The 19,758-nt window shown below is 52.8% G+C and overlaps 1 protein-coding gene across 1 annotated transcript; it reads left to right on the top strand.

Annotated features, from left to right (window-relative positions):
• The first annotated feature begins 1,163 nt into the window (after positions 1-1,163).
• On the top strand, positions 1,164-19,042 carry DLK2 (delta like non-canonical Notch ligand 2). Its single transcript, XM_073336688.2, has 7 exons — positions 1,164-1,216; positions 4,684-4,841; positions 7,859-7,960; positions 10,400-10,463; positions 14,647-14,777; positions 15,958-16,102; positions 16,736-19,042. Exons 1-7 carry the CDS (start codon positions 1,164-1,166, stop codon positions 17,511-17,513), a joined length of 1,431 nt encoding a protein of 476 aa, XP_073192789.1. The 3' UTR covers positions 17,514-19,042.
• Positions 19,043-19,758: the final 716 nt, after the last annotated feature.

The raw sequence follows: 19,758 nt of genomic DNA, 5'->3' as shown, positions 1-19,758 counted from the left end.
ATCTGCTTCATGCCCCTGATGTCCAGTTGCCTCCAAGGAACAGGCTCCAGACAGCAAAAGAAAGGGAAGCAGGTCCAGCTGGTTTTGACAGGTAATTTTTCTGGCTGTATGTGAGTGGTGATAGCACTTTGGAAGTGTGGCCTGGGAGGGGCTGTTTAGCTGGCACGTGCCAAAGGAGTGACAGGTCACCCCATTCCAACCCCAGGTTCCCACTTTGTGGGATTTCCTTGAACAGGGGAAAATCTCTGGACAGATTCTTATGGCTAGAAAAAAAATCCTTCCTAATTCTGACCCAGCAGCTGTTCAATGTGAGAAGCCGCTGGGGATGGTATAGCAGTGATCAGAGGCGAGCAGAGCAGGATCTAAGCCTGAGCTAGGGGGCAGGAATCCCAATCTCCAATCTCAGGGGCTGCAGAAAGAGTTGTCTTTCCTGACTAGGTCTCAAAGAATTGGACATTGTTATAGCAAGTCCTAGACCAAGGATTCAGCAGGGGAAGGTTGAGAACCCTGCACTCCTGGGAAAGTTTCACTCTGAGCCCCTAGTGCTAGACAAGAAGCTGCAGGTGTTCTCCCACTCCTTTTTCCCCTCTGTCCCCTTCCCCCACTTTCTTTACCTCCCTTCTCCCCATCTCTTACTCTCTGTAAGAATCATACAAGGACCATGGTTAAAAAGTGAAAGGAAAAGTGTCATTTGTTTAAATTCACCCATTTTTTCCTCTCTCAGTTATTGAAATGATTTCTGTTCCCTACCCTACTGCCTGTGAGTTTATATCTCCAGTGACCAAGTGTCACCTCATGTACCCAGATGGCACTCACTCAGTGCCACGGCTCTCACGCTTGAGAGGAACAGAATGGAGAACCCGGGGTCCTGTATTACTTACTGCAATCTAAGCCCATCTCCCCCTCTTACAGATCCTGGTGAGTTGTATGTACACGCACACGCTGATCTTAACATGGAGTGCTTCTCATTATATGGGTACACACACATTCACTCTGTCAGAGCAGACACACACACTGATGCCACCACGGCTACACAAATACATAACACACACACTCAGTCCAGCAGCACACACAATGCCACTGGCACTCAGAGGTCCTTATCACTCAAACTAAGAAAAATACAATGTAATTGTATGGGACCCTGTTCCCATAGTGGCCTCGCAATGCCCAGCAGTCAGTCCCAGGGCAATATCACAATAAGAGCATGTGAGAACAGGTGAGGACAGGGAACAGGGAGAGATGCGAAGAGTGAGTAATAGCAAGCGCCTGCTACACCAGGGTAGTGTCCGAGGAAGCTGGTGCAGGCAGTACCATTTGAAGGAGGAGGAGGGAGGGAGGTGAGAAGCCTAAGCCCCATAGCAAAGGTGCTAGCAGTGCCAGGCGCTGCCTGGGCTTGGCAGAGCAGAGGGAGCAAGTGGGGATATTGGGCAATGGTCAAAGAAGATTGAACAGCAAGGGAGTTCTTCCTGTTCTTTTAGCAGTGCCAGCCAGGGAGGGAGAGCTCTCCTTCTGCTTTTAGCAGAGGAAGGGGAGATGTACTCTCCTCCTCACTGCTCCCCTTTACTGTAATGCCTAGTATCAAGAGAGGTAGGGTCACACTTGTAGACTGAGTCGGAACACAAAGGGCCTTGAAGAACAGTGCCTTCCATGACTAGGTCTCCTAGGCGCTATGATAATACAACTACTACTACAAAGATGAGGCTAGTGACTTTGCAGAAGATGGAGAACCAGTGAAGGCATCCCAGGATAGAGCTGGAGCAGTTCTGTTCCATGCACATCTGAGCAGATGGCTGAAGCATCCTGAAGAGACTGAGGTATGGATCTGAGGGGCCTCTGGAGACCATGGAAATGGGTGCTCATGCACCTGACTTGTGAAGGGAGCGATTCAGCAAAGAAGGTCTAGAAGATAGATTGAGGTGCAACAGTTTGCTCAGAGACTAGGGGAACTTAGGGCCAAGAGGAGAAAAGAGACCAGTGAGAAGGGAGGTGGTTGAATTGTGGTTACAGCTGAGCATCCTTCTCTATCCAAGAGGGAAGGTGTCTGTCTTGTTGATGTTTGAGTGGAGCAAGTTAAGAGCCAGGTGTCACCGTGTGTGACAAAAGGGGAGGGAGATGCAAGGAGAGGGAGTTGAGGGTGATTAGCATAAAAGCAATAGTTGAGGTAAGTGAAATGATGTGCCCAAGTTGGAAGGGGTGGATAGAGAAGAGAATGGTGTCTTGTATGACAGACATATGAGGCACAGTTATAGAGACAGGTGAGATCCCAGGTAGGGAGGGAGCAGAGACGCCAGCCTGAAGTCCAAGAGGGATGTGTAGCCCATGTCAAACGCGACACTGAGGTCAAGTGTGAGGGAGCCCTAGACAACAGAGGGGAGGAGGAGAGTGCCTGAGGAGGGTGCTTTCAGTGCTCTGGAGTTCAAATTGAAATGGACCAAGGATGCTGTGGGCACTAAGGGTGTTGCAGAGATGATTTTCAAAAGTATTTTGCTTTGAAGAGTACATTTGATCTGGGGCCACACTTGACAGCAGTGGGGTCAAAAGTGATTTCTTGAGGAGCACTGCAGCTATGAGTGTGGTAGGGATAGAGCTGCCAAGAAATGAACGGACGATCATAGTGCTGGCAGAGAGAGCCAGAGTGGAGAGGACAGGGCCTGAGAGAAGGTAGTCAGATGTGATGAGCGTGGATATGGTGATTTGGGAGGATTGGGAGACAGGAAGCGCGGAATTAGTGGCTGTGTGCTTTTGTTAACTGATGCAGTTCTGGAGTGGTAGGAAGTGGCAAACTCTGGGCAAGAGGTGAGGGGAAGAGGAGAAAGTGGGCAGGTGGCGGAGCAGATTGGTAATGCTGAAGAGTGAAACTTGCCAGGGCCTTTGGATGTTACACAGCAATAGACAGGAAGGTGCCTTCCTGGGTTGGAGAGAGGCCTTGCAGAGGACTAGCTGTTCTGTCTATGTCTGATGAAGAAAGCTTTGGGGCACCAGTACCTCTCCAAGTGATCTCTTAAGGGCTTAGAGCTTATCCATGTAATGGAAGGTTCGGGAGGAGCAAGGAAATGTAGAGTTTTTAGAGAGGCAAGTTGGTTTGGAGATGCAGACAGAACAAACAATCAGATGCTCCCCAGGAGTCCTTGTCACCACACATAAAGATCCTTGTTATACACGCACACGCAGACACAAGCAGTCAGCTGACTGAAGATGGGACTGACACACCAGTAAGCTTCCTGGAGATCCTTGCCGTCTTGAGTGGATGGAGAAGAAGAAGTTGGTTAATGGCTTGTGGATGGTATGAAGAGGAGGGCTGGGATTCACAGAGCATTCAGATTGCTTTTCTGATGGGAGGTGACTGTCAGAATTACTCTGTCTCTGCTTTAAGCAATGGACTATCCCTTGGGGTGAAAACTGGAAGAGCTTGCAGGGCAGCCTTTAAACTAGACAGGAAGGGGCTGAAGGAGGAGCTTTTACTTAATTCAGATAATTTTGCATGTACTTTCAATATAAACATCAAAATAGAAGATGGAGACATTTTTCAAGAGATGATTGATAATGGCGGAAATGAGCACTGATGTATGAAAAGGTATGCAGAAAAAAGCAGCAAGTGTGAGCAGGAAGACTTGATCAAGGCAGGCCTAGATAATGCAGTGATTAAAATGTGGCATCTTTGTGTGGTTGATTCACACAAGGACTTCCAATGTTGCTCCTGTTGCTGGAGCCGTACTGGTGCTAGTGCCACTGGGAGAAGGAGAGAAATGCCAGAGAAGCCAAGACCCTGCTGTGTTAGGGGAGTCTCTTGCCCCATTCTCCATGTGGATCTGAAGCTGCTTGCAGTCCTTGGTTCTCATCTTCCACTCTCAGCAGGAAGCCTGGGTTGGTGTCTCTGCTGGTCAGTCTCCATGAAGCAGATTTTGGCTGGCTGCCAAGCAATATGTGCGTAGTTAAAATCTCCATGACCACTGACCAGCATCCTGTGGCATGGGGTAACCCAAGAGTTGTCCTGGGGGTTTCTCCTTGTTTCACGTCTGTTTCTCCAGCCCTTGGTACTGGTTCCTGGCACCCAGTGGTTTCTCCTTCCTTGGCTTTTCATTCCTTGTATCCTTCCCCCCCAGACGTCATTCCCCACTTCCTCTCCTCACTCATATGGGACGGTAGCACCCCATCAGTGGGAAGGGGTTGTCTATTCAGCCCTGCACTCCCTTTCAGTGTTTCCTGGGCAGACCCTAGAGGGCTCCAGTGCCATTCCAGATCACAGGGGGATCCTCCCCCCAGGACTGGGACAGAGCTAGGGGGCTCGGGCTCTGTAACAGGGCACTCTCCTCCCTCCTCCTCTCCCCTGCTCCTGCTTTGCAGTGGTGTGTGGCTGCCCCCCACCCCCTAGGTGAGCAAGCACAGGGACAAAAACCTTGGGGCAGATTCTGCGGGGGAGGCCGGAGGGGGAAGATCTCCTGGGAGGGGGCAGGGAGGCGTCAGCCCAGCTCTCGGCTCAGGCAGAGGCGGCTTCCCAGCTGCCAATCGGGCTGGAGCAGGTGAGAGGTGAGTGGGGCAGGGCAGGGGGCTGCCTGCGGCTGGGGGCTCTGGGTTTCCTGGCTCCCGCTCGCCGTCGGGCTGCGGGAGGCGGCATGTCCCGGGGAGGGCGCAGGGATGTGCAGCCACACGCAGCCCCTGGCAGCCGGCCTGAGCGCACGGCAGCGGCGGGAGGAGCAGCCGGAGCGGGGAGCCTCGCAGCAGCTCCGCAGCCCTGCGCCTCCCGAACCCCCCGCAGCCGGGCCGGGCCGGGCATGGCAGCCCCCCTCCGCCGCTCCCCGAGTTAGACCCCGGGAGCCAAAGGAGCCGCTGCGATCGCCGAGGTGAGGAGGCGGGAGGCGGGCAGGACCGGCGCGGGAGATCAGGGGGCGGCCTGCGGGCTGGGGAAGGAGTAGGGGGCGGTGGGTTGGGTGCGGGGCCGCGAGGGGAGGGAGGGAGGATCCGGCTGCCTACGGAGGAGGCGAGCAGGCAGCTGCGCGGAGGGCAGGAGCCGGCAGAGGTGCTGCCCCACCGCCAGCTGGAGTCCAGGCTCTCGGTGCCCGGCGGCCTTTGCTGGCTGGCTGGCTGGCTGGCGGGCGGGGGGGAGGCGCCCCCTGCCGGGCCGGGCGCCTGGGGAGGGGGATGTGGCTGAGGTGAGGCGGGGGCAGCACGTGTCTGCACTAAGCGAGCCCCTTGCAGCTGGCTCGGGGGGAGGAATGGAGGCGTCTGCAGCGATCTCGGAGACCTGGCTCCCAGGTCCCTCTCTTCTCGCTCCATCCCGCGGGGCAGAGCCGTTCTGGGCTGGGGGTCAGGCTGGATGCAGAGACCCTGCCTGAGTGCACAGGAGTCAGGGGGCTAGGCAGGGCTGACAGTGCTCCTCTCCCCAAAGCACTGAACCTCGAGGGGTGCACCCCAAGGGGCACCACCCCCTGCACACTCCTTGCTGCCCAGGGGAGATCGGGCCCTGGCCTCAAAGAGCCAGAACCTGGAGCTTGAGCAATATCAGGATGTGCCAGAGAGAGATTCAGGGCCATCCCCTCCAACAGCATCTGGGGGCAGGGGACAATCCTCCTACTTTGCTCTGAGGTGGTTGCTTTTTTCAGCTGATCCACTTTGTGCTCTGCCTTCATTTACAGCTAGTTTAGTTTAGCTCCCTCTCCCAGAAAAGAGAGAGCTGTAGGGAGCCCGTGCGCCCCCACCTCCAAAGTGTGACGCTCGCCTAGTGAGCAAACTCGTGTGTCTGTGAAGTCAATGCTAAGGAAGCAGAGAGGTCAGGAGGGCAGCTCTAGGTGGGGAGTGGAGCTTAGAGGTGTAAGTCATAGCCCCTGGAAACCCCAGCCACCAACCCCCCCAGTAACCGTCAGCCACCAATCCCCCCATCCACCAATTCACCCAGAACCCGCTGATCTGGTAGCCCACAGAATCCCTACTCAGCAAGCCTAATAAATACATGAGTACAGTATTGAAAGGAGAAAGTTCCTTCAGTTCATGAGAGTGACCTAGGGCTTGGAATAAAGACCTAGCCCCAGTCCAAATACTGCTCATACTGCCTTTGCATTGTCAGAACACCTTATGTTTATTTAGAGCCTTTAATCCCAAAGGCTCGCACGGTCTCTGCATGCTGCCTCCCCACTAGTGCTGGAAGGTTCTACCTGAGCTGCAGGTACAGCGTTGGGAATAATGTCCACATTTTGATGGTCATGCCTCAAACTGGGACACTTCATGAGAAATCTAAGGGAAAATGACCTTTTCAATGACATGTGGTATGAGGCTCAGCTCCTAATGGCCCCGGAGGAGCAGGCTGCCAACTGTTCAATCATAATCCCTAAATTATTTTATAAGATTCACAGGAATCACTTCACCCTCGCCTGAAATGCAGCAGCTGTTCAACAGCTCACACCAACACTACATAGCACTTTAGGACAGGAAGTGAAGGAGAATCCTGTGCCCAAATGTAAACTGCAAGGGGGAATTCAGGGAGGTAGAATGTAATTATCTGTGGTGGAATTTGGTCAGGCTAATCAGAAGTGCCATGGGACTTGTAATGGCCACAGGTGGTTAGAATCTTTGTTCTGCAACTCATTTGAATGATGCTTCTAGCAGCACCGTACCTCTAAGACAACAGGACAGTCCAGACTCAGACCAGCCCGCTGCTGAGGTACCAGTGTCACTTCCTGAAGAGTCTGTCCGCTGCCTGAATCCTAGGAAGTCTCCCATCCAAGCATTAGCTCAGCCCAGCACTGCATTGCTTGCAAGCCACCCTTAAGGTAGAAGAGCCCCTGTCCTTCCCATCCACATGTTTGGGTAGAGTCCCTCCATATGCTCATCATTCTCCTAGGAAAATTGCCTGGCCCTTCTGATCTGGTTATATTTCTTTCCCTATTGTGTCAATTGCTTGCCCATAACAGTCCCAATGTGCCCCAGAAAGCTATGAAGGAACAAGGCCTTTTTGGGAAGTAGTAGTGCTGCTCCAGGAGGGCAAGCAGTGGATGGAAAATAAATGGCCTCAGAAACATTGGAGCTACCAGTGGCGCTGCAGGAAGACAGGAGAAACAGGAAAGAATGAACTACAGTTAATTAGGAAGGGAATCTTTGCTTTTGCTTCTTTAAGCTTTAACCCCAAATCTAGGGGCTTTTACCCCACTCCCATGTCCTGCAAATGTTGCTCCTGGCAGTACTGACCGCCTGCCAGAGTTGGAGGGATTTATTTTCCTCCCTCCCCCTTTTGAGTCTGGCAGAGACAGAAGCAATTTCCCTGCTTAGCCATCAGCTTTATTAGGTTTGCTAGCTGCAGCTCAGAGTCTAGTGAGAGGACATAAAGTCACCAGCTCTACATCTGAGTGCAGTTGGCTGCACTGATTGCAGAGGCAGTGAGGACTGAGAAGCAATCTCCTCAGCACAGCCTGAGCTGCACCTCAGAGTGTGTCACCTGTCCATTCAGACTGCAGTTAAGATGCATTGGTAGAGTCATGTGGGTGATCTCAGTATTGAATAAAAATGGGTATGGTTCCCCTATGCTGGGGAAGTGGGATTGCTGGAGGGGAAGGCTGAGATACATGGATGGGCTCCAGTTTAATATCCTTAGTCATTATATACAGTACACAGATATAATTCTGCTTTATACATTTAAAGGAGGCTGTTTGGACCCTGGAGCGCTGGTTGTCCCCATGAGAGGAGGTAGCCCAGAAAGACCTGGTAGAGAGATGTAGTGAGAATGTGACAAGTGGACAATCCTTGTAAAAATGCATGTGAACTTAGAGAAATAGGATGATGGGGAGAAAGGGATGTGTGAAGCAACCCAACAAGGCTGCAGGGGGGTGGGTGTAGGGTTTTTCTGACTGTTCTCTTTATGTCTCTGTAGGTGTTCATCTCGGTGGGGCCACATTGACCATGCTTAGAAGTTTCTGTCTTCAGCTCATGTCCTTGGTTTGGATCCTCTTGGCCCATCACCATCTTGCCCAAGGTGGGACTCAGTAGACATGTGTCTTTCTCCTGTGTCCATCCTTCCAAACCCACTTTGGTGCTCCTGAAGTCTCCTCACATCACTGTTGTCCAGCAAAAGGAAGCTGATCCGACAGATGAGAGCAGCGGCTCTGCTTAGCCAGTAGGCGTACTGTGCATGACTGGCTGCTTTCCAGAAGTGTTATATCAGTGCAGTGCTAGGCAATGCCCAAAGGGACAGAGGGTAGGACTCCCTTGGGCTGCATAGGGAGCTCACTCACTTTCTATAAAAATGGCTGGATTATGGTAATGGACACAAAAGTTCCAAGAGGCAGGGAAAGGCAGGAGGAGTGCAAAACTCCAACTTGGATCCTGAATTTGCCCTAGTTAAGTGGTGAAGCCACAAAGCACCCACCATTGCAGAGTGCTTATAGACATGAAACAAGATAGTACTCAGCCACAGGCTGAATTGGCCCCTCATGCTGCTCCAGATTAGCCATGGCACATTATGGGAGTTTCTGGTCTTGGTCTGGGCCAGAGGGAGTCTGCCTCCTGCTTGCAGTGAAGGCCGTTAGGATGCAGTGAGGAGAACACGCCATCCCCTCTGACTTCTCATGTTCCAAAAGTCTCTTTTGCTGGCAGCCTGATATAAGCTCTGCTGATGGGATTCGAGATTCAGCACAGGCCAAGGGGAGATGGACTCAATCAGCTACCAGTCCTCCATCTCCAAGATGGGGGCTGAAGGAGGCTCAGTCCCCGAGATAAGAGGTCCAATTTCCTGATATTTGCTTCTGCTCTCCCATTCCTACCCCATGCGGGTCTCTCTTCCTGCTCTCTTTGTCTGACTCCAGCCCATGTTTCAGGTGTGCAGTGACACCTGCTGGACAGGGGGCAGGATGAGAAGCTGTTTGCTTTGTTCTTGCCTCTGGCTCTCAAAGCCTAAGAGTAACAATGATGGGGAGTGGAGCTCCCCCAGCTTGTCCCAGCCACAAGACTATGTGGGACTGAGCGCTCTAGACTGAGTCTAATGGCCACTTCTGAGCCCTGGAAAGCCATGTCTCAGTGATAATCAGTGAATAGGAAGAAGAGAGCAGGTGACCCGAGAGGGAGAGGCAGAGAGCAATGAACAGGAGGGAAGAGGGCTGGAGATGAAAGGAGACACCTGACTGAAGAAAGGAGGCCAGTGTTGGAGAGGAGGAGCAGCGCGGTCAGGCCATGGCTCAGTTACAGCCTTTGGGGCCTTTAAATAAATAAACAGAACTTGACACCTGTCAGGTAATAATGCCCCACTCTTGCCTTCCTCTCTGCAATAGAGTGAGGGATTGTTACTCAGAGCCTGGCCTTGGCAGAGCCTCGCAGCATAGCACTCTGAAAGCATCTGCAGCCCTAGGGATAGAGGCCCTGCTGGGGACTGAGACGGTGCCAGTCCAGCCTCACTCACCTCACATCCTGGGGAAACTTGGCTTTTCCCAAAGGACACAAATGTTTAGAATCTTTAGAATAGAAGGAATCCTTCTCAAGGCCCTTAAGCTCCTCACATTTCTGCTCGGAAGCTAATCCTAGACTTTACTATCATTATTATTTATTATATTATAGTAGCACCTGGAGGCCCCAGTAGGATGAGTCCCTATTGGGCTGGGTGCTGTAAACCCACAAGTAATACATATTCCCTCCCAGAACAGCCACAGTCTTAGGAAAAAAGAAAAGGAGGACTTGTGGCACCTTAGAGACTAACCAATTTATTAGAGCATAAGCTTTCGTGAGCTACAGCTCACTTCTTCAGATGCATATCGTGGAAACTGCAGCAGGCTTTATATATACACAGAGAATATGAATGGGTTAGTCTCTAAGGTGCCACAAGTCCTCCTTTTCTTTTTGCGAATACAGACTAACACGGCTGTTACTCTGAAACCAGTCTTAGGAAAGTGCCACAGACAGGGTGAAGGACATGATCCCAATATGTAATTTTCAAGCACATTGTTAGTTTTCTGAACAAAGACGCAGTGTTTCAGCCACCTACCTGCTGTGTCTTGTCACAGCCCTAGATTGTGAGCTCTCTGGAGCAGGGATTGTCTTGTTTATACAGCACCTAGCACACCAGTGCCCCTAATTCTTGATTGGGGTCCCAAAATGCTGTTGTCATACAAGTACTACCTGTTTCTGTGCACCTGCTCCTCACTGTCTGATCCTTCCCTGTGCAGATGGTCTCTTGTAAAGCCCTCACACCCCATGCGGTAGTGACATAATGAGGGGCAGTCAGAGATAAATGAAGGAGGGGGAAGTGAGCACTTGCAAGATAAAAGGGATATATCGCCCCAGGGCCCTCAGCGTGGATAGATCTGACCTAATAGGGGCCCTTGGCATGAGCAGTTCTGGAACCCTGGGGCTTGCATGCACTGGTTTATGCTTGCTTTTCTGACCTCCTTGTGCACTAACTCCCACTCTCTGCCCTGTCCTGCAGGTGATGACTGCAGTGAGCACTGTAACTTGGCCCACGGCTGCTGTGACCAGGACGGCAAGTGCAGGTATGGTGTCTGGAATTCCAGTGTGGGTGCATTTCAACTTTAACCATTCCTGGGACAGCTGATCTCTCGCTCCATGCACTGTTTCCCTGGGACATCCAAACCCTTTCCTAGGTCAAAGAACGCAAAGGGACTCATCCTACTCAACTCATCCAGATCTCAGTCCCCAGGGTCCAAGAGTCACATACTCCAGCCAACTGGATGGACCACCCTCGTTGTGGGAAAGGGTTGTGGGCTTTGCTTCAATGCCTTTAGATCCCACCTGAAGCCAACAAACTTGCACAGTTCTGCAGAGGCAAAGTGGCCCCTATAATCTCAACAGCAGTCTGATAGGCAGCACAGCAATGTGAGAGACACTAGGGATCCTCAGGGCTTAGATATTACAGTGATGGGTATCCTAGACAGAGAACGATAGCCACCCAGACAGCAGGAAAAGGTTAATTGTAAGCTGCTTTAGACTCTGAGCTCTTTGGGGCAGAGACTGTCTTTCTGTGGGTGTGCAATGTGGGTACTTGCAGAACACATAACATACATGATAACAGAAGGCCACAGTAGCGTTGACACCCACAACAGAAAGAGCAGCATTAGCTAGAATCCTGGCTTAGGGTTCAGTTATAACAGTGTCACTGGAGCCGTACTCTCTCTGTGCTACTTGTTTCAGGTGGGAATGGGGGAACCCACTGTGGCTCAGTTCTGTAGTGATGGCCTCTAAGACAGTGATGTGGCTGGTTTCAGGGGTGGCAGGTTTGTATAATTTTTGGTGATGCCCAGAACAGGTTCAAGTCATGCTCCCCTCCCCCGCCCCACCTCCCTAAGGGTCTGGGAGGGCGTTTGGGTGCGGGCTCTAGGCTGGGACAGAAGGTGGGCTCTGGGAGGGAGTTGGGATGCAGGGGAGGGGTTGGGGCAGGAGGAGTGGGTGCAGGGGATGGGCTCTGAGAGGGAGTTTTGGGTGCGGGGGATGGGCTGGTGCAGGAGGGGGCTCAGGGCTGGGACTGAGGGTTGGGGTGCAGGATGGTGAGGGCTCTGGGATGGGGCAGGGCTGAGGCTGAGGAGCTTGGGGTGCAGACAGGCTGCCTCGGGGCTAGGGCCAGGGAGGAGGACTCCCCCCAACCCTCTCCTCCACTGGTACTGCCCCTCACTGTAGCCTCACTGGGGGTGGGGTATGGGGCTGCTGCTTGCCCAGCATGGGGCAGGAACAGTGACTGTGGGCGGGGGGGGGGGAAGGGTGTCACAACACTTACCCAAGCCCCAGCTGCTCAGGTCCAGGAAGCCCCCTCATCTCCCCTGTGGTTGCTGGAGGGGGAGGGAGCTGCCATCACATGTGGCTTCCTCCCCTGCTGCAACCTCCTGCCCCACACCATAGTCCTGCAGGGCAGGATCACAGGGTCAGACACTCAAGGAAGCCCTAGCAGCTGCTCAGGTGAATGAGGTCCAGACGTATCCCGGCTGGAAACCCACTCTGGGTCACCTCCCGGTGGGTGGCAGGGGAGGGGAGGGCTGGGCTGCCAATAATGTGTGCACCTCCTCAGGTGCAGCAGCAGCCAGCTGCCGCAGGCCTGCTCTTGTGCTGTAACCTAGCCTCAGGCAGCAGCAGCAGCCGGCAGGGTAGGTGAGGGAGAGCAGCGCAGAGCGGCAGGGCAGCCCCCAGCTTTCAATCAGGCAGGGACGCTCTGGGGCCCGGGGGGAGGCACGCGGGGAGGCACGCGGGGGGGTGGCAGGCAGGGGCCAGGCCGGGGAAGAGACCTGGCTCCAAACATTGGTGGAGCTGGGCCCCTGGCCTTGAATATTCCTGGAGCCCGGGCACCACAGACCCATGTAACTCGCTGCCCCTGGCTGGTTTGGGGCACAAGAGGTGGCAAGGGCAAGTCAAGGGTGCTGTGCTAGTCAGGATGGTGGTCTTGCTGCCTGTTATTGAGGTGGTTACAGAGGTGTTAGTTACTGCCTTCCCTTTTCAGGTCACCCTTGTTCTCTGAATCCTCCTACAGCTTGGCAGCCTCTTCTCCCCATCATCTGGTTCTCAGAGAGACTCTCTGGCTAGCCTGTGCTAGCTCTGGCTGCCTCTGTCCGGACTTTCATTGCCCAGATGTGGAGAAGCTCAGAGCTCCTGCTATCTTGCTGGAGCCTATTGGGATTGTAGGCGCTGCATTGTGTTTGTGAGGTTTAATTCTGTGATACGTTTTGAGTCCGATTCTTATATCTTCCCTGCTCTGTCACCTCAGCTCAGTTCTACTTTAATCCGGGTGCTCTCTTTCTCGGACACATCTCTTCTTTCCCCATTGGGGAGTCGGGCACTGTCCAATCAGGGAACACTTACAATCAATGCCCACTGTCCTGTTAGGTCCAGAATGCTGCTGTGTACTGCAGTGACTGGTTTCTCCATCACACTCTTATGGTGAGCTTGTAGAATAAGGTAATACTATACATGGATCCCATCTGGCATACTGTACATGGCTTCACATCTGGATTATTGTGCAGTGCCTTGAGTCCCACAATTCAGGAAGTGTGATGGGGTGTTCATCCCACATGTGCTGGGCAAGGGTTAATATGGGCCTGAGAGACCAATTAACCTGCCTGCTCATACTTGGAGGGTAGGCCAGGCATAATTAGAGATAAAGCCCAGCTGGGGGAAGAGCAGGGCTTGTTTCTATAAAGAGCTGGGTGAGCCCAGTTGGGGAGGAGAGACCCAGAGGAGAGGAGGTAGAAAGTTTCTGCTCTAGGAAGCAGCCTGACAGGAGGCTGAGAAGCAGGGCAGGCTGGTTGGCTACTGCAGGAGTGAGCTGGAAGCCAACTGGAGACAGGGACCCTGAGGTGTTATAGCCTGCCAGAACCCCTGAGGGAGGGAAGGGAGGAAGGAATGTGCTGCTCCCTGGACAGTGGGTTGTTCAAGGCATAGGAATCTGACAAGGTATGGGGACAATCTGTAGGAGATGAGGCAAATTTGTGAGGAAGAGGCAGCCAGCTGAGGGCTGAAGATCTGGTTTTGTTGATATTTCTTTTGTTCTTTGGTAAAGGACTCTATGGCCCTGGGAAGGGCAGAAATTTTCAAATTGTCCTCGCCCTCTGGTCAGACCAATCTTATAGCTGGAGTAGGCCAAAGGACAGTGAGGGGAAACTGAGGCAAAAGTTGCTGCAATGCCAGAGCCAGAGAGGAGGGGGTGAGTTGAGCTGGTAGCTTTGTTGCAGGAAGGAAATGGACACATTATACTAGTAAAAAGAAAGCAACAAAATGTACAAAGCTACGGGGCCCTGGGGGGAATTCTGCATCCCTGATGGTGTCTGTCACCTGCCCTTTAGCTTGGCTGGAAGGGTACAGGCATTTTCTTTCTGTCTAATTTGATACTTGGATACAGAGCAGATTACTGGGAGGAGGACAATGTGGACTAGCAATTAAAATCAAGGCTGTTAGCCAAACGTCTGGGGTTCTGTTACTGGCTCTGCCTCTGCCACCCTATGTAGCCTTGTTGGGTAAATCTTTTCTTCTCTGCCTCAATTCCCACATCTGTAAAATGCAGATAATATTTACCTCCATCCCTTGGGAGGAGTGAGGCATTAAATGTTGGGAAAGGGCTTTGATGCTGAAGTGTGTGAAAGCATGTGCTGAGTGCTGCTACTCCAGCTTTTATGGGAGAAAATAAATGCGGTAGTAGCGGTCGACATGTATGCACACAATGTCACTACAGCCATGTTACCAGACCAGGCATATGTTTACGCTGCAGTCACGGGTGTGATCGCAGCTCAGTGGACTTACCAGAGCTAGCTTTAAGTGATGCTGCGGCGTGATGGGCTAGCTGTAGAGGAATTACCCACGGTTCCAGGAATACTTACGCTGCCGGCACTGCCCTGGCTTTACTGCTTCTGGGACCCAAGCTGGCTACAATAAAGCTTGCTTGGGTACATCTACACCAGCTACAATTACACCTCATGATTAGAGTGTAGACATGCCCAGGATCTGTCATCTTTGCCTCCTCCCTTGGCCTTGATGGGCTCCCCAGAAGAAGCAATTTTCTGCCTCCTGGGGGCGCTTTGAGAGAAGACTTTCCAAGCACCCCACACACCTATAGCAAGCGCAGGACGGTGTGTGAAGATAGGCTTACGTAAGCCATCGCATAATCCACTTCTTGTCCATACTGTGCTACTATTGGGGAGGCTGCTGTGCTCGGACTGACCCTCCTGTATCCTCTTGCAGGTGCGATCCAGGCTGGGAAGGAGAGTACTGCGAGGAGTGTGTGCGGATGCCGGGCTGTCTCCATGGTACATGCCATCAGCCTTGGCAATGCATCTGTCACAATAGCTGGGCTGGCAAGTTCTGTGACAAAGGTAGGTCCCACCAGCTGGACAGGAATCCAGCTTGCTTCAGCAAAGGGTTCAGTGACTGGTAACTTGTTTACAATAAAGATCTCCAGGTGGGGAAAATGTGGTGGGGGGGAGGGTCCAAGTGCCCTGCAAAGCAAGGGAGGGGAATGTGGAGGGCACAGGGATTCGAGGCACCAGGTGTCAATCCAGCTGCCTGAGCGTATCCCCCATGAGATTCTGTTTTTTACCCTTTCACGATTAGGGTAGGAGCCCAGCACACATTCCCTAAATGAAAGGTTGATGTTGCTGTTTAGGTGACCAGCGTTTTCTCATTGTGATGCTTGCATGGGAGGCTGGGGTCTTACCTTTCTGTCAGAGATTTGGCCCATCCCTTTTCCTTTCTACAGAAGGTGGTCAGGCTGCTGGGCTCTGATTCCCAGTTTGCAGGGCCCCTGATGCTGTGACACTGATGGGCCTGAGGCAGTGGCGTTAATGGTATTCACTGGCTTTCCCTCACTGTTGGGTCTGCTGACAGTGCTTTCTATTTCCATCCACACTTTCTGCCTTTGGCAGCCAGCTGGGTGGGAGCCACTCACTCTGTCCACTTCAAATGGAAGTGAGTGATGAAGCAGCTTCGTGGCATAGCTAATCTGCCCTCCAGCTAGGGGTCTCGGGGTTCTGCGCTTCAGGCTGGAGGGTGTTCAGAATGCAGTACGCAGTTATACTACGGCGCTCAGAGCCACAGGGCAGCTAAGGGCCTTCCCTTCTCTGCATCTCGCTTTCCCTGCCATATAGAACAATGTAAAAGTGCGTTGAGAGCTGTCGCTGAAGAGTTTAAGGCCAGATGGGACCACCAGCTTATCCAAACTGTCTGACCCCTCTATACCACAGGCCATTAAACCCTGCTCAGCCACCCCCACTCCAAGCCCAACCACCAGAATTAGACCAAAGTTTTACAGCCCTCAGAAAGCTAAACTACTGTGTGCCACAGGCAGAGAACAGGCGGGACTGAGGTGCTCCAGTGCCTGAGGCAATGACAGGGAACTGACTGAGTTGTACCCCAGTGAGTTCTGTGTAAAAGCCATGCTGCTGGGACTGAGGGAAGCTGCAGCTCATGATTCATCTTTTCCCTTTGGGGTGGGGTTGACAGTTCTTGTTGGCACCAGCTCAGCTTACCAAATGCCTCCCCTTTCTCTCTCCTCAGACGTACACATCTGTGAACATGAGCTCCCCTGCCAGAACGGGGCCGAGTGCGTCTATGACGGGGATGGGGAGTATTCCTGCCTGTGTCCTGAGGGCTTCCATGGGAAGGACTGTGAGCGGAAGACAGGGCCATGTGAGAAGGCAGGGTGAGAGAGAGCGGCAGGGCAGGTGGAGATTACATAAGGCATTAGCTCCAGCTCCTACTCTATCAATCAATAGCCCAGCTTGGATCATTAGCTGTGGATTTCCTTGTTTATGGCACAAAGCCAAAATCTTCCTAGTCTTTAGGGGAGCTTTGGTTTAGCTAACTGTAATGGCAGCTCCCACAGTGGATGGAGTCTGAGCTGTGATCAGAGGAGATTCCAGTCACTCACGGTTAACGCAGTGACCCTGCCTCTGCTTTGCACTCAGGGAAACTTACTGGGAGTCAGCCTTCTCCTTTGTAAGGTTTGGCTTTAGGCTTTTCCTGATGTGGGATTGGCCAGTGACTTGGCCACAATCTCTAGAAGGGTGGGACGTAGCTGGGCTCCAGGTGTGTCTGTGTACGTCCATAGAGACATCTTTGGCGGCCTTTTTCCCCTCTGTGCACAGGGACCCAAACACCTGCCCTTTTCTCTCCCCCGCTTGAGGGTGGAATTCCCCCTTGTGCAGAGACCAAGCACAAGGCCTAGGCACCACTTAAGCCCATGAGTGCATTTCACCCTGAGAATGCAAGTCTATCTGGGTCCAGAGCTATGTCCTATCCAGGCCTGTGATCTGTTCCTGCTCTCTGCCTGCAGGTTTCCATGCAGGAATGGTGGCCAGTGCCAGGACGAGAACGGCTTTGCTAGGAACTTCACCTGCAAGTGCCTGGCTGGCTTTATCGGTGCCCTCTGTGAGAATGATGTAGATGACTGCCTGATGCGTCCCTGTGCCAACGGTGCCACCTGCCATGATGGCTTGAACCGCTTTTCCTGCCAGTGCCAGGTGGGCTTCGAAGGCCGTTTCTGCACCATCAACATTGATGACTGTGCCAGCCGCCCATGCAAAAATGGGGCAAAGTGTTATGATCGCATCAATGATTTTGACTGCTTGTGTCCTGACGGTTTTACTGGCAAAACGTGTGAGGTCTCCACTCCGGAACCGACCTGGGTCACCTTCTACCTGCCTGCTAACAGGGAGAACAACGGTGCTGTGAAAAGCACAACCAGCGAGCATCTCTGGGTCACGCAGCCCGAGCCAGTCAGGACTGTGGTTACTGGGAGGCGGGTTGCCAACCACAGCGAGAGAGCCAGTGGGGGAGGGCTGTTGAAAATTTCTGTGAAAGAGGTGGTGACCCAGCAGGACGCAGGGTTGAGTAAGTCCCAGCTGGTGACCGTGCTGGTGTTTGGGATACTCACAGCTGCGCTGGTCCTGGTGACCATACTGTTAATGCTGCGGAACCGGCAGAGAGGGCGTCAGAGGTCAAACTGGTACCAAAGCCCCTCACAGGCTGCAAGGAAGCTCCAGGAACAAGAATGTCAAGTGGGCATGTTAAATACAGTCATGGTAGAACCCAGGAAGACAACAGAGCTGTGAGGACTCTGGCACTCTTAGAGTGGGGCCCTGCCAGGCAGTCATGCCAATGAACCCTTCACACTACGCCCTGGGAGTCATTCTGGTTGGGTATCTCCAAAGTACTAAAGGTCTTTGGTATAACCTGGTCTGTGAATCAGTGGGGAGGGGGTTTCCACAAGGCAGCGAATTCGTATTTGAAAACAGAACTCTCGAACAGGGTGTGACCAGCCTGTCCTGGATCTAATGCATCTCCATCAACCAGGCGCACCTAGGAGTCCAGAGCAAGGGCTGCGTCCAAACAGCCCACTACTGGAAACGGCAGCACACTGACTTTGTCAGCTAGCACCAGAAGACATTGGTACCATCTTATACTAAACCACGCTAGAAATGAGACTGATCATGGCAGAGCAGAAGAGGGGCATGACCCTCTGAGAAACTCAAACTCTGCCAGGCCCCTGGATGCTTGGTAATTCCTAGTGCTGACACTAGTGCCATCTTTGGCCTACTGTTCACAATGGGGCTAGGGCTTCTGGAGCTGTTGGGCTCTGTGTCTGCCCTTCTGTAGTGCTGTGGGGCTCCCAGCTCTTTCTGGTGGCCATAGTTTGTCTGTTCCAACTGCACAGTCCAAAGGAGTGAGCAAACGGGCTCCCTCCATAGCCTTGAGGTGCTGTGAGCTGGTTGGGAGAGACTCCAGAGGTGGCTTGAGAGCCCATCTTGCCCTGATACCATGTCCCTTCTTGTGAGAGTGTTTTGTACCTTGCTGCTGCTGATCCATCTGTCTTTCCCCCTTTACCAAACTGGTTTGTGTGTCTTCTACTAGTAATGCACAAAGCTCCTTCCGCACCCCAACACATGCTTCTGCTTCCCCACTCGCTGATGGGGAGAGCCAGATGTGTTAAAAACACAGCCATCTCCCCTCCAGTGTTCTGGAGGACTGGGCTGGTCCCTACCACATGCCCCTGCAGGTGGAATTGAATTTGGAGGAGGCTGGAAGTAAGCTCTGGTTGGTTCAGAAGTAGTCCAGCTCCCAGTTCCTGACTGCCTCTCCCAGGCACAGAGCTGGGAGTAAGCTAAAACCAGCCATTGGTGCACCTTTCAGTAGGAAGCACACCTGTCCTGATCCCTAAAACACAGCAGAGGGAATGGGACATTTAACCACGGATCTAGGTAATCTCCTGGCTGGTCCAGTCCAATCACCGGTGACAGATCATTCACTCCCTCCCTGCCAAGGACAGCGTAGGGCTAGACACCATGCCTCAAACAAGGGTGAGAGAGTTTCCCTGTTTCTCACCACTGCCCCACAGCCTTGCTATGTCGTATTCAGGCAGGGTCCACAGAAGCCATGCCACAGCCAAGGTAAAGGAGCTAGAGCCCCAGGTGGAAGGGCGGGCTCCTGCGTGGGAATGAGGCAGAGCAGGCAAAGGGGCTAGAGGGAGAGGAGATTAGGGCTTTACAAGGAAGATTATTTTTTTTAATACACTGATGGATGATGTAACTTTATCAAATAAAATACCAGAACCAGCATGGAGCCTAACAAGCCCACAAGCAGAGCCCTTTGCCGGTGGTTTTCTCTCTTCTGCCCAAGTCCACCCTAAATCTTTGCCAGAGGAGCTTCCCCATAGCCCCTCTAAAACCTGATTCTCATGCTGTACCTCAGAGAGACCCTCTAACCCATGGAGCCTGCTGGGGGGGTCCTCAATCCTATTTCCCCCAAGACAGAAAGGCAGTGTTACAACTTGGGCTACAGCTCAATGAGCAAAGGGGGACCAGAGCACCCCGCAGGGATGCAGCTGGGTCCTGCAGCCTCAGGTGCAGGAAAGGGGCACCTGTGTCTCGGGTCAGCCTGGAGAAGGGTTTGCTTCTGCTATGGGCATCCTCAGAGTGGTGGAGAGAGGGGCTGTGTGGTAATGGCAGGGTCCCCAAACTGCACACTAGGAGAACGAGATGGGTTATGAGTCTGTCTAGCCTAACTATGGGCAGTGGGAGGGGAAATGGGGAGAGATCTCACACCAAAGGATGGAGGAAAACTCCCACCCATGGGGAGGTAAGAAAGGGAGGTTCAGCTTACATAGGCCAACGTCATTGTGTGGAAGACATGGATTCAAAACGCAGCTCTGCTGCTCCCTCATTCCCTGCCCACACCCCAGATCCCCAGGCTGGTAGGCTCTACCCTATCATGTGAGATACCCAGGCTTCAGTCTTCATTATAGGGGCCTCTCTCTATGGCCAAGCTGGAATCAGAGCAGTGCTGAGGAGCTTTGAGGAG

Source organism: Lepidochelys kempii, chromosome 3 (genome assembly GCF_965140285.1).
Source record: "Lepidochelys kempii isolate rLepKem1 chromosome 3, rLepKem1.hap1, whole genome shotgun sequence".
NCBI classification, from domain to species: domain Eukaryota; kingdom Metazoa; phylum Chordata; order Testudines; family Cheloniidae; genus Lepidochelys; species Lepidochelys kempii.
The sequence above is the reverse complement of the archived record's forward strand: the minus strand, read 5'-3'. Positions and strand labels throughout refer to the sequence as shown.